The following is a 14,732-nucleotide window of genomic DNA, read 5'->3' as shown; positions in this document are numbered from 1 at the left end:
TATATATTCACTATTTTTTTTTTTTTTCAATGCTTTAAAAAATAAGTTAAATCTTTGTAGACTATAAATATATGTACTATTTATCGTTCATTTAATTATACAAATTATAGATTCATTCATTCATTCATTTTCTTTTCGGCTTAGTCACTTTATTAATTCGGGGTCGCCACAGCGGAATGAACCGCCAACTTATCCAGCACATTTTTACGCAACAGATGCCCTTCCAGCCGCAACCCATCTCTGGGAAACATTCACACACACTCATTCACACTCATACACTATGGACAATTTAGCCTACCCAATTCACCTTTTACTGCATGTCTTTGGACCCGGAGGAAACCCACGCAAACGCAGGGAGAACATGCAAACTCTACAGAGAAACGCCAACTGACCCAGCGGAGGCTCAAACTAGCGACCTTCTTGCTGTGAGGCGACAGCACTACCTACTGTGCCACCACGTCGCCAAAATATAGATTAATTTTATTTAAAAAGTATTATATTATTCTTATTTTTTAATTTAACTATAGGGGTGCGGCCGGGTAGGGGGCCACACAAGACAATGTGCCAAGGAGCCCCTGAATTCTTAATCCGGGCCTGATCAGATGAGACTTTTATTAAACACAAAACTGAATTACAAATGAACACTGATGCTCATCTTGAAAGTTCACTCATCAAGTGAAAGTTCTGTGTCTTTTATTTAAAGTACATTTTTTATATTGGATTCAGTGAAAAACTATGGTTTCTGATTATTCATTCATTCATTTTTCTTTTCAGCTTAGTCCCTTTATTAATCTGGGGTCACCACAGCGGAATGAACCGCCAATTTATCCAGCATATTTTTATACAGCGGATGCCCTTCCAGTCGCAACCCATCACGGGAAAGGTTTCTGATTATAACCTGTTTTATTCAATGTGCATCAAAGCAAAAAAACTGACCCCCTGGGTAAACCAAAGACATGTGTTTTTTCTAGTAGCAGTTTTCAAGTCATGTGACCACAAGTTGTGTATTTTAATGTGAGTTTGATCACCATCTTGCATGACATTTATAGCCATACTGAAAGCTCCAGCAGATTTTTACCTCATTATTGATATTACCTCAGTTATTTTACCTTATTAATGAAAATAAAATAACTAGTAATAGCATAGCTTAACTTTATATGTAGTCCAAAGTACAATTTTACTTTGATTTTGATTTTAAATCAAACCAAAGAAATTTAAATAATGGTCAGTGAAAACAATATTTTACCTTAGAGTTAATGTATTTTTTTTTCCTTGGGCAGAAGAAATATTTAGATTAATATTAAATACATTTTTCATTTTCAAAACTATCATTCATGAATTTATTTTCCTTCAGCTTAGTCCCTTTATTCATTAGGCAACTTATTCAGCATATGTTTTACACAGCGGATGCCCTTCCGGCCGCAACCCAGCAGTGGGAAACACCCATGCACACTCATTCACAATCATCCACTATGGCCAATTTAGTTCATCCAATTCACCTATAGTGCATGTGTTTGGACTGTGGGGGAAACCGGAGCCAACACAGGGAGAACATGCAAACTCCACACTGGAAATGCCAACTGGCCCAGCCGAGACTCGAACCAGCGACCTCCTTGCTGTGAGGCTACAGTGCTAAACACTGAGCCACTGTGTCGCCATTCAAAACTAGGATGGTCCAAAGCAAGATTATACTTTAATTGAAAGGGGAAAAAGAAAGATTTCATTCATTTTCCTTCAGCTTAGTCCCTTATTTATCAGGGATCGCCACAGAGGAATGAACCGTCAACTATTCCAGCATATGTTTTTGTTTTTTGTTTTTTTTTTTTTTTCACCTTTATTTGATAGGACAGTAAAGATTATTGACAGGAAAGCGTGGGGAGCAGAGAGGGGGGAAGGATCGGCATAGGACCGCGAGGCGGGAATCGAACTCGGGTCACCGTGAGCACCGGAGTGCATGTGTCGACACACTAACCACTACACCACTGATGCAGACCTATTCCAGCATATGTTTTACGCAGCAGATGCCCTTCAAGCTGCAACCCAGTACCAGGAAACACCCATACACTCTCTATAGAGTGTGTGTTTGGACTGTGGGGGAAACCTGTGAGGCAACAGTGCTAACCACTGAGCCACCGTGCTGCTCAAAAGTAAAACATATCGGTAGTATCTATCATATGTCAAACAATGTTTTTACTTATGTCAAATCTTTCTTGACCACAATAAATATATTAGTTATAGATTAAATTAAATCTTATAGGTAGAACCACACTCCAGTAAAGTGTAATGTTTTGTCAGTGTGGAGCACTGGTACGTGACTGTGAACACAATCCAGCTCTCTATCTCTCCCTCTCGTGTGGCTGAAGCTCATGGAGTCGCAGTCAGCAGGTTTCCAGTGGATATTGATGTGTACAAAAGCAAAGTGCTGAAATATGGATCATACCCAGGAGCTCGTAGAGGGAGTTCAGGATGGACTTCCAGGATTCTCCAGCCTCTTTACCAGCTACATCTGCAAAATGAGCCGCACTGCTGTACACATGCAAACGATCGATACACTCCAGCACCAGGTTGATCATTCCCTAGAGAAACACACACAGACACACACATACACAGGAATAATTCTACAAAAACTGTAGATATACAATAACTGTACAGGTTTAAAATAGCTCTTACGCCCCCTGTTGTGTTCATATTTATGATTATGCTTATTTTTGTAGCACCGTGCTCCTGCGAGACACATGTTGTTCCACTGTATGTCCACACTTGATTCATATTGATTCACGCATGCAGCAAAACGCAATTACTAACAGTCTCAAATGTTCATAATAAACTCCATTAGAGAAATAAAAACGATACTCAAAGTAGTCTACAGATATAAAGTGAATGTTGCACAAGACTTTATTTCAGACTTTTTGGGCCCTATCATACACTCGGATGTACAACAATACACAAATAATTAAAGGATTAAAATATTACAAAGATGATTACTTTCAACATAAATATAAAAACCATTGCCTTCATGCTGGTGACGCGGTGGTGCAGGAGGTAGTGCTGTTGCCTCCAAGCAAGAAGGTCGCTGGTTCGAGCCTCGGCTGGGTCAGTTGGCCTTTCTGTGTGGAGTTTGCATGTTCTCCCCGTGTTGGCGTGGGTTTCCTCCAGGTGCTCTGGTTTGCCCCACAAGTCCAAAGACATGCGGTACAGGTGAATTGGGTAGGCTAAAATGTCCGTAGTGTATGTGTGTAAATGAGTGTGTATGGAGAGTGAGTGTGTTTCCCAGTGATGGGTTGCAGTTTGGGCATCCGCTGCATAAAAACATACTGGATAAGTTGGCAGTTCATTCCGCTGTGGCGACCCCAGATTAATAAAGGGACTAAGCTGAAAAAAAGGAATGAATGAATGAATGAATGCCTTCATGTCTTCTTCACCTCGGGGGGCTTTTTTTAGTTTATTCATGACCACTTGCCTTTATATAATATTATCATTATTAGCAGTATTATTTATTATATGCATAGTTTTATTTGTTTTGTCAAAAATAAGCGTAGATTTGCCCACCTGTCAGGTTTTAGACCATATGGGTCACAGCATGTGTATTAGGATATAACTCAGTTGTTTGACCACACTTCGTTATTATTGTTAAATTTTTTGTTTGCTGGAAATTAGAACTGAATTTAGAAATAGTTTTGAAATAAATCTTTGCGCTTAACAAACGAAATTAATTATGTATAGGCTAATGAATGTCTGTGAGTAGCTGCTTCCTTATCCACGAAAGAGAGAAAGAGAAAGTGAAAGTAAAGGCCGATTGGAAGAGGCTCATTCTTTATCCTCGCGCTGTAGATGCTCTGTTTAACTCATTTTTTGCTAGTGAGGCGTTCAGTTTTTCAACTTACAAAGTCTGCCATGTAAATAACAAATAAAAGGAATGGGAGATGAGACTCTGATTGGTTTATTCTCAAAACACACCCAGAACTCAATAAGAGAATAAGCTCAACCCTGTTAGACCATGCGCCGCAGCACAGAGCGTATTTTCCGTCCTTAAAATAGCAAAAGTGGATTCGATACGCCCTAATGATTTTGCGCCCTGCACTTTAGACTTTGCGCCTAGATCATTAAAATAAAGCAAAATAACTTTTCTGATTATTCGACTACATTTTATGTTTAATCATGTTTAATCCTAAATCATGCCCGTAGCCATGGGGAGTTCGGGGGGTTCGAACGACCCACCCACCATGGCTTAAAAGTCCAGAATTTGTCCTTTTAATTACTTTATGTAATTTAAAAAAAAAAAAATATATATATATATATATATATATATATATATATATATATACGTTATATAAAGTGTAATTTTAGATAACTATGGCCAGTAATTCGAATCTCATGGAGCCTCAAAGCCACAATAATCTAACGCGAGTCACGTGACATTACCCACTGATCGGTAATGTTTGAATCTTTTATCCTCATCCATACAGAGTAACGCTATGGGTTGAAATGAGAGAGAGAGATGGAAGAGAAAGCAGGCAGCAGCGTCGTTGTCGCAAAATATTTTATTTTCATATTCTTATTTTCAAAAAGACTGGCAAACAGGGTAAGGCTAACGCTACTATCTTTCTAACAGATGAGAATGTGTCACTACCATGAGGTTCTAGACCAGGGGTGTCCAAACTCGGTCCAGGAGGGCCGGTGTCCTGCAGAATTTAGCTCTAACTTGCCTCAACACACTTGCAAGGATGTATCTAGAAAGCCTAGTAAGAGTATCATTAGCTTACCCAGGTGTGCCTGATTGGGGTTGGAACTAAACTTTGCAGGACACTGGTCCTCCAGGACCGAGTTTGTGCACCCCTGTTCTAGACTAACTGGCCGAATTTGCCAGGATGACCTGTATATTGGACATTATTGATTTGTCCTGTGACCTCCCATTCCCTATTTTTGCCATTATTTTTTTTTAAATAACTGTCTGATGAAGGCTTTATTACCAAGCGGAGTCCTCAGCCGTCAGCTGTCACTTCACAGCAAAAGGTGCTAATCCTGTCACGTCTATGTCTTTGAGGCTGTTTACACTGGTCACTTCATTCGTTTTATTCTGATCGGATATAAAGGAGAAGTCTTCTCTAGGAGAAGTCCCCATTAAAAATAAAAAATGTGTGTTTGGACTGACAAAATTTGCACATGATCTTAGTAAGCAACTTGACAAACATTGAAAAAATTATGATTTTTGTTACTGTAAAAAGCATGAACATGATTCCAGAAAACAAGCTAATCCAGCACAAAAGAATTCATAAAACGTCACCAAAATACTGTATTTAAACTTCTTAATCAAATACAAAATGTGAGGAAAAATGCAAAAAAGGTCCACTTTTAGAGAAAAACAACTCCCCCTTTCACTAGGCTGGCTATGGGCCTGTAAGTGCAACTTGCTATTTTAATTCTTACACTTATTTTCTTATTTTCTTTTCTATTGTATGTTTATAATTAAAAAGAACAAATACAAAAAGGATGAAACTACAACTGTGTTTGTATTGTGACCAATACATATTAATACAAAGTAAACATTATTATCTCAACACTTTGTGAACATTCATTCATTTCCTTTTCAGCTTAGTCCCTTTAATAATCTGGGGTCACCACAGCGGAATGAACTGCCAACTTATCCAGCACATTTTTACGCAGCGGATGCCCTTCCAGCCACAATCCATCACTGGGAAACATCCATGCACACTCATTCACACTCATACACTATGGACAATTTAGCTTACCCAATTCACCTGTACCGCATGTCTTTGGACTGTGGGGGAAACCGGAGCACCCGGAGGAAACCCACGCGAACACAGGGAGAACATGCAAACTCCAGAAACGCCAACTGAGCCGAGGCTTGAACCAGCGACCTTCTTGCTGTGAGGCGATAGCACTACCTACTGCGCCACCCATCGCCCTTTGTGAACATGTGAGATGTTTCTTGCAAACTCTATTTGAACTCAGTTCCTCAATCAATCCGTGTGTTTCATTCACACTCAATAGTGAACTACTGTACATCAAATGAAGACATTATTCAGTGAGCTCTCAATTATGAACCCAGGCTCATTATTGACACGTACCCCTATATACATATCTGGAGAGCGCAAAAATTGTCCCAGGAGGTGCGTTTTTTTAGCAGTTTTGATTTTCGCGAATCCACCAGAGGCCGCTGTGTACGCTTTTTTAGATCTCAAATCTCTCTCGCGAGTGCCATTCGCGCCTGCTCTTCTCGCATAAATCCACCAGAGGCCGCTGTCGACTGTCTGACCGACTGATCTCCCCATCCCCTTCCCTACACCCAACCAATAGTGTTTTCAAAAGCACCGATTGACCGCTCTCCAGATAAGTATACAGGGGTACGTTTTCACAATGAGCCTGTGCTGCAACTATCAGGACGCTCCTTAAAACAGCCTTATTAATTGTTGTGTATCTAATCGGTACCTCCTCCTGGAAAAGGTTCTGTCTGCTCTTGAGTGCTCGCAGCCGGTTCTGCTTGTCTTCATGCTCCAGATGTTCATCGGGCGGCTGGAAATATCCGATCAGATCCTGAAGACTCAGACTGACCGACTCGATGGGCAGATCGAGGGTGGACGTCTTTCCCTTTTTACTCAGAGTGTCCAAACCCCTGCGCTCGGGCGAAAGACAATGGGAGAAATTACTGTGTGTGCACTATTCAATTCAATTCAAGTTTAATGGTATAGTGCTTTCCAAAATAATTATTGTTTACAAAAATATGCCAATTATTAATACATCACAGTCAAAATTAGAACAGTTAACGACTTGTGTATAGCAGTAGGGTGCGAATTATACATTGAAGATTGGGGAGAGGGGGGTCTGCTTTTCGGTAATGTTAGTTTGTGTAATACATGCTTCAATAAATCAAAGTCATGGATTTATTTCAATTGCATCTTATTTATTAATTAAATATATTTGAGTTTTCAGTGTTTTGTGGAATATTTAGACCGTATACTCCGATTACCTACTTCTGAGGTTACTGTAAGTTAAACTATGCCTCTAATTTGACTTTACTTTTAGGCTATATGTAGAAACATACACCTATTTTAGGAGAAAACAGTCTTGTGAACAGTTACGTTGTCTATCGGTGCTCTAGATCTGCCAGTATCAGACTGAATGAGTTTTTTCTCGCAGGCTGATTGGCGTGATTATGCATTCGCAGTGGTATGAACCATTATAGGGGTGGTCAAATGTATATTTATATTATCTATGATTTTAATTATTAACGTTATTATTCAAAATACAGAGCAGAGCAAATTATTTCTCAGTATTAAAGAGCATACATGTTGTTTTGACGTCCTTCAAGGTGATCAAGCTTAATTAGGGGGGTCAATCCCACCCAAAATTCCCTTTAATTCACACCCTGGGCTGGAGTGTATATAAACACAGCTAACCTGTAGTTACACAGTATATAGTGTCCTTATGAAATGGAGATGTCTATGTGTATAATACATGATGAAGTGTATTTGTGTATTAAGTGTTTCTATTGTCCTCAAAATCCTTGGAGAGTGTTCATTGCCTCTTCATAGGCCTTAAGTCTGGACTAGAGGTCTTTATGAGATCACTTTTGTTATAAATTAAGTCTCATTGATTTTTGGTGTCACTAGTATACTATTATAGTTGTATTAATATTTTGAATTAGTTTTAATGAATGAATTTAATTCGAATTAGTGTTACCTGATGAAGCGATTGAAGAGGAAAACTGTGCTGCGAATGACTCTAGCAGTGCGCGACTCCTCGTGTTGTGATCGTGAGAGCGTCAAACCATCATCCATGTGACCCTCGTGATGCATGATGGCCTAAAACAGACACACACACATCAGTATGTCATCATGAGTGAATTTGTCTGGGCTTCAGGAGTAATAATAAAGGTTTGAGTGTTTGATGTGTCTGTAATTAATCTGTAGGAGACACACTCTTCTGCTTTCCATATGCACCAGACACTCTTAGAAACACTCCACTTTCCTGTGGAGTTCTTCACAGGTGAGAGGGCTTGACAAACCACCTGTAGGACACATACACTTTTTCTTTATGTACATGCACATATTTGTGTGTGTGTGTGTGTGTGTATGTGTGTATGTGTGCGATGCAACTGCACAATAAATACTCATTGGTAAAGTTCTTACTGTAGTATTTCTCACAAACGCTACGTGAGATCTGCTTCCTTTAAGTCTGTCTGTTGTCTGACGCAGCCGAGGGAGGAGATTAAGGCATGCTGAAAGGCACGTAGAAACGGTGGGCGGGGAGGACTAGCCTTAAAGGAGCAGTACACCAAAACCGCCACCCAGTGCAAAAATGTATAAATAAGAATTTAATAAAAGGTATAATAAAAAATCTGATGGGGGTTTTGAGCTGAAATTTTACAGACACTTTCTGGAGACGTAAAACACTTATATTAAATCTGAAAAAAGGGCTAACCTAGGTGCCCTTTAAGTGATCTGCTTGAGGTAGGTCACGTTTATCAATGGTAAGTTTTAGCTTAAGTTTACATCAATAACCTACTGTGCATTGTCCTTTACCATACAAAAAAAACATTATTATACACCATAGTAGCCTGTAGCCTATTAAAAAACACAACACATCGGCTCATGCGCACACATGATGATTGACATATAATATTTGTTAATAAGCTGTTGTAAAAACTCTTCTTGGTTATTTTTAAATGCATTAAAAGGCAAGCGCATATCTTAGCCTTACCCTGAATTTGTTCACACTCTGCCTGCATTAACATACATGCTGTATTTTAATATAGCTAATTTTGATAAATTAGCTCTAACTTTTGACAGCTTTTTCTTCTTTTTACGCGGTTATGCGCGCATTATATTTCACACGCTTATGCAAGGTGACTGAAATTGAAATTTAAATATAAAAGATACTGAGGCATTACAAGTAAAAAACCAAAACAAAACATCCATTATACTTTAAAGAAGAATATTGACGTTTAAAAAAAAACTGAACTGAAACTAAATTATTAAAAATAAACGTGCGAGACTTAATTTATGTCCTGCGGCAAAATTATTTTTATTATACTCTAAGTGATCTGCTTGAGGTAGGTCTATTTATTTTTATGCTTGTGATGAAGCAGCATTCAACTTAAGCTCTTTAGACCAGTGTTTCCCAACCCTGTTCCTGGAGGCACACCAACAGTACATATTTTGGATGTCTCCCTTTTCTGACCCATTAACTACAGGTTTTGGAGTCTCTTCTGATGTTATGATAAGATGATTCAGGTGTGTTTGATTAGGGAGAGGTTGAAAATGTGTACTGTTGGTGTGCCTTCAGGAACAGGGTTGGGAAACACTTTTTTACACCATGCGCCGGACCGTTTCTCTGTGTTGCTGCAATGTCTTTAAATAAATAATTATTCATGCATATTTTCATTATTCATTTATTATTATGTACAATAATTGAGACATAAAATGAGATAGTAAAATATAATCAACAACGAAAATGTAAATGAAAACATAAATGAAAATTTAATGACTGTCTTAGTCCTATCAAAATAGCAAACACTGAACATCTCTCTATATTCAGGCTAAAAGACTGCTTTGTTTATTTATTTAGGCCTACTTATTTGTACTGAATGTTTGTTCTTTTATTTTAGTTGTCTTTTATTTCTTCAATTCCACTTTCCAAAATGAATCCTAATTGCACTAAACAAGCCTACAATGATAATAAAGCATGTTAACAAATTTTTAATGATTAATGAAGGAATTATAATACTTAGTTTTATCGTTTCATCTTCATTTATAAGTACGGTAGCATATTTACAGCTGCTGTATAGGCTATTTCTGTCCATTTGCATCCTGTCCCTTTGTGCCCTCTGGCAGCATATTCACAAACTGCGGTCATACATTATAAACAGAGCGGCAGCCATTTAGAGCGGCGGCGGTATAAGCCACGGCGGTAATGACCACATTAAACTCTCACCTACTGTATGTATGTATCTGTAAATCTGCTAAACTGACTTTCAATTGACATGGCATCTGTATGTTGCTGCTGTGTGGTGATTTGAAGTGCTTCTTTTATCCACATTTGTAAGTCGCATGAGATAACAGCGCCTGCTAAATTGCTAAATGTAAAATGTATATTTAAATCACTCTGAAGCAGCTCTGAGATCATTAAACATCCCGTATGAATGAATCCATCACCACGTACATAGACACACACGTATCTTTTCTGAAAGCTCACCTTCCTCTGAACGCCACCCATGCGAGCACACTTGGCATCCACAGACTGGTAGGTGAGCCAGAGTCCAGCATCCACGTGTTGGATATAACAGACAGAATCACCGTATTTGATGTCCGGGACGCCCATACCATCGATCTCTTTCCTGAGGCCAAAGTCCAGCTTCTCCTGCAGGAGCGGCAGCAGAGGATCATGGGTGAACATTCAAAACAGCAACATATAAAAAAACCCACCTCCCTTACAATTCTAATGCCAAATTCATTTAAACCAAAGGAAAACTCAATTCCAAGCTTTAAACTGTATTCAATTGGTCATGTGACCTGTGCGGAGACCTGGCAGGCACAAAAACAATGAGCTGTAATGGCGGCTACACTGAGATCTCCATACTAATGCAGCACAAAATGCTCATGTTTCCATCTATTTCAAGCTACGAGTATTTGGATCACATATCAACAGAACAAAACAGAGATATGATCATAAACTGTATTGTGGGAACTTGTGATCCATTCATGTATGTGTATTATATGTATATATGTATATTGTGCATGTATAGTGTGCATGTACAGTATATACACATGTATGTACTGTATTGTGTGTGTGTGTGTGTGTGTATACAGTTGAAGTCAGAATTATTAGCCCCCCTGAATTATTCGCCCCACTATTTATTTTTATCCCCAATTTCTGTTGAACTGAGAGCAGATTTTTTCAACACATTTCTAATCATAATAGTTTTAATAACTCATCTCTAATAACTTTTATCTTTAATATATTTTCTTTTATAACTTTATTTATTTTATCTTTGCCATGATGATGTAAATAATAATATAATAATAATAATAATATAATAATATAAATAATATTTGACTAGATATATTTCAAGACACTTCTATACAGCTTAAAGTGACATTTAAAGGCTTAACTAGGTTAATTAGGGTAACTAGGCAGGTTAGGGTAATTAGGCAGGTTATTGTATAACGATGCTTTGTTCTGTAGACTATTGAAAAAAAAAACAGCTTAAAGGGGCTAATAATATTGACCTTAAAATGATTCACAAAAAATTAAAAACTGCTTTTATTCTAGCCGAAATAAAACAAATAAGACTTTCTCTAGAAGAAAAAATATTATCCGACATACTGTGAAAATTTCCTTGCTCTGTTAAACATCATTTGGGAAATATTTTAAATAAATAAATCAAAGGTGGGCTAATAATTCTGACTTTAACTGTATATATGTGTACATGTATGCATTTATCTGAGTATATGTTATATGTAGATGTTTATTTTGTTACATTTGTTTACATATATTTTTTTGTATTTAATTATCCATTTTTATATTTTACCTGATAGTGACTTGTTTCTTAATATTTGATAATGTTTGTAAAGAACTTTGAGTTGCAATGCATGTAGGAAAAGTGCTATCCAATTAAATGTATTATTATTTACTATCATATACTGACACAGCAGCCTTTTTTTCAGTCATTTAAAACCCCTCACGTACTTGTCAGATCATTCATTCATTCATTTTCTTTTCGGCTTAGTCCCTTTATTAATCTGGGGTTGCCACAGCGGAATGAACCGCCAACTTAACCAGCATGATGTTTTATGCAGCCGATGCCCTTCCAGCTACAACCCATCACTGGGAAACACATACACACTTATTCAGAAACACACATACACTACGCCTACCCAATTCACCTGTACCGCATGTGTTTGGACTGTGGGGGAAACCGGAGCACCCGGAGGAAACCCACGCAAAAGCAGGGAGAACATGCAAACTCCACACAGAAACGCCAACTGACCCAGCCGAGGCTCGAACCAGCGACCTTCTTGCTGTGAGGTGACAACACAATCTACTGCGCCACTGCATTGCCTTTACCTGTCAGATCCTCTATCTTATTAAACAACAATTATCTGGCTTTTGACTTGGCTGTCAGTGAGAAATAGTAATGTTTTGCCCACCAGGGGGGCATTCTCCTAATGGTGTGAGGACACGTGAAACTATCAATTGTGAGGGGGAAAAGAAACGTCAGAACTGTGAGATATTAATTCGTTTTTGCTACTTAAAATTGAATGTTTAATAAGGTATATTCAGAAGGACTTTTCATTTTCAGTAACCTGGTTTAAGTGCACCGGGTGAACTGTATGCCGTTACAAAATAATGTCTTTAAAAATCTGTGATCTTCACTGCCTGATTGATATACGGTATAAAGTGGGTCTCAGACCAGACAAGAAGCACTGCATTAAATTGCATTGTTCATCATCATGTCTTTAAAATATGGACATTTATTTTACCCCAGTATTTTCAATGAAGTTTCAGCGCTAGCCTTGCTGCTCCTGGCGGTGCTTGCGTTTAAACGGTTTTCCATCTCGTTTTACACTTGAACCACTAAACGAATGCTTAACTCTATTTAACTGATTGTATTTTAATTACATTACAACATCTATGCTGTAAAAGGAACCATATATAATAGAAATAGTCCCATAGACCTTTCACCATAAGTTTATCGGTAGGGGAAAATCCTTGTGCATGTAGCCCATAATGAGTCTGTAGTTTGGCATGAGGTCAGTCTCACTTTTGAGGAGCGGAAGCAGAAAGCTGTGGATTTAACATCCGCTTTCTCCTTGTCCATTAACAGGAGCCCTTGATCGTCCATCATGCTGAGATATTTGCCGGTGGTCACGTGACGCAGGCGGAACGGTTGACCCCAGCGGATATGACTGCCACTCCACCTGAACACAGAGAGAGATACCTATAAGGCATTGGAGGACAGGTGCAAAACTACACCAGCAGATTTCTTCCTTTATTTCTGTTATCTGAAGTGTATTACTCACTGTTTACTCAACCTCAAGTGGTTCCAAACCTTTAATTTCTTTCTTCTGTTGAACACAAATGAAGATATTTAGAAGAAAGCTGGAAAACTGTAACCATTCACTTCCATAGAAGGAAAAACAAATACTATAGAAGTCAATGGTTACAGGTTTCAAGCTTTCTTCTAAATATTGTGTTCAACAAAGGAAAGAAACTGAAACCGGTTTGGAAGTGAAGGATTTCCATTTTAGGGTGAACTATCCCTTTAAAATCTCCATAAAATCAAAATATACTCCTGTTATTTTTATATGTATATAGTAGTTCTTGTTATAAGCACTTATATGAGTTATCTGTGCACTTCATTAATTTGCGCTCATAAACTCCATCAAATCAAATACCATAATCTTCCCTTCCCCTCAAAACGACTTTCTTTACTATCAGTCATTTAGGGCGGGGCTATCAGTCATTTGTGGGCGGGGCTATCATTCATTTAGGGCGGGGCTATCAGTACCTTAGGGTGAAGCAATCAGTGGGTGTCTCATTTTTGCTCTGAATTCATCTATTCGTCAGTCTTCCTTCATTTTGTTAACAACGTCCATCTCTCAACAACCCAACTGATTCTCAAAGAATGAAATCACGTACCATCCTACATTTTTTATCATTTAAGGTTCATTTCAAGTTGATGTACATCACTACACTCCCTGACAAAAGTCTTGTGGCCTATCCAAGTTTAAGGAACAGTAAATAATATCTTGACTTCTATTTGATCATTTAGTATCAGAAGTGGTTTATATGAAAGGCAAAAGGCCTCTAGATTACGCTTATTTTAGCACAATAAAATATGATCATGTCTTGATTATTAATGATTTCATTAGGACAGTAAGGTCTGACTTTGCTTAGACAAAAGTCTGGTCACTGAACCTTCAATAATGTCCAGTATAGAATATGTGGTCATGCTGCAGTGGAAACAGAATAAATATTGTGTCTGACTCCATCATGAGCTTGGAGGACTGCATCCATACATCTCTGCAATGACTCAAATCACTGATTAATAAAGTCATCTGGAATGGCAAAGAAAGCCTTCTTGCAGGACTCCCAGAGTTCATCAAGATTCTGATTCATCTTCAACGCCTCCTCCTCCATCTTACCCCAGACATGCTCAATAATGTTCATGCCTGGTGACTGGGCTGGCCAATCCTGGAGCACCTTGACCTTCTTTGCTTTCAGGAGCTTTGATGTGGAGGCTGAAGTATGAGAAGGAGCGCTATCCTGCTGGAGAATTTGCCCTCTCCTGTGGTTTGTAATGTAATGGGCAGCACAAATGTCTTGATACCTCAGGCTGTTGATGTTGATCATCCACTCTGCAGATCTCTCGCACGCCCCCATACTGAATGGAACACCAAACCATGATTTTTCCTTCACCAAACTTGACTGATTTCTAAGAGACTCTTGGGTCCATGCTGGTTCCAGTAGGTCTTCTGCAGTATTAGTGATGATTGGGATGCAGTTCAACAGGTGATTCATGGTGAAAAATCCACCTTCTGCCACTTTTACAAGTGATCAACTAGAAGTCAAGTTATTATTTGTTGCTCTCACAACTGAGATCCACCACTAGCGTACAGAAGAAAAAAAGCTTAACAATCTTAACATCCATTTTATGGAGACTTTAACACTCGTATTACTGTGAAGCTGCTTTTTGAACACCTCTTGTA

At 38.4% G+C, this 14,732-nt stretch overlaps 1 protein-coding gene across 1 annotated transcript in view; it reads right to left on the bottom strand.

The window, feature by feature from the left end:
- The window catches only part of LOC130238133 (ryanodine receptor 2-like), a 274,083-nt gene that overhangs the window by 213,162 nt on the left and 46,189 nt on the right, over positions 1-14,732 (bottom strand). The window contains 5 exon segments of the mRNA XM_056469038.1: positions 2,441-2,576; positions 6,451-6,634; positions 7,702-7,823; positions 10,216-10,380; positions 12,785-12,941. Coding sequence (XP_056325013.1) covers positions 2,441-2,576; positions 6,451-6,634; positions 7,702-7,823; positions 10,216-10,380; positions 12,785-12,941 — 764 coding nt within the window.

Source organism: Danio aesculapii, chromosome 12 (genome assembly GCF_903798145.1).
Source record: "Danio aesculapii chromosome 12, fDanAes4.1, whole genome shotgun sequence".
Classification (NCBI taxonomy): domain Eukaryota; kingdom Metazoa; phylum Chordata; class Actinopteri; order Cypriniformes; family Danionidae; genus Danio; species Danio aesculapii.
Note: the sequence above shows the minus strand (reverse complement) of the source record. Positions and strands in the feature narration are given on the sequence as shown.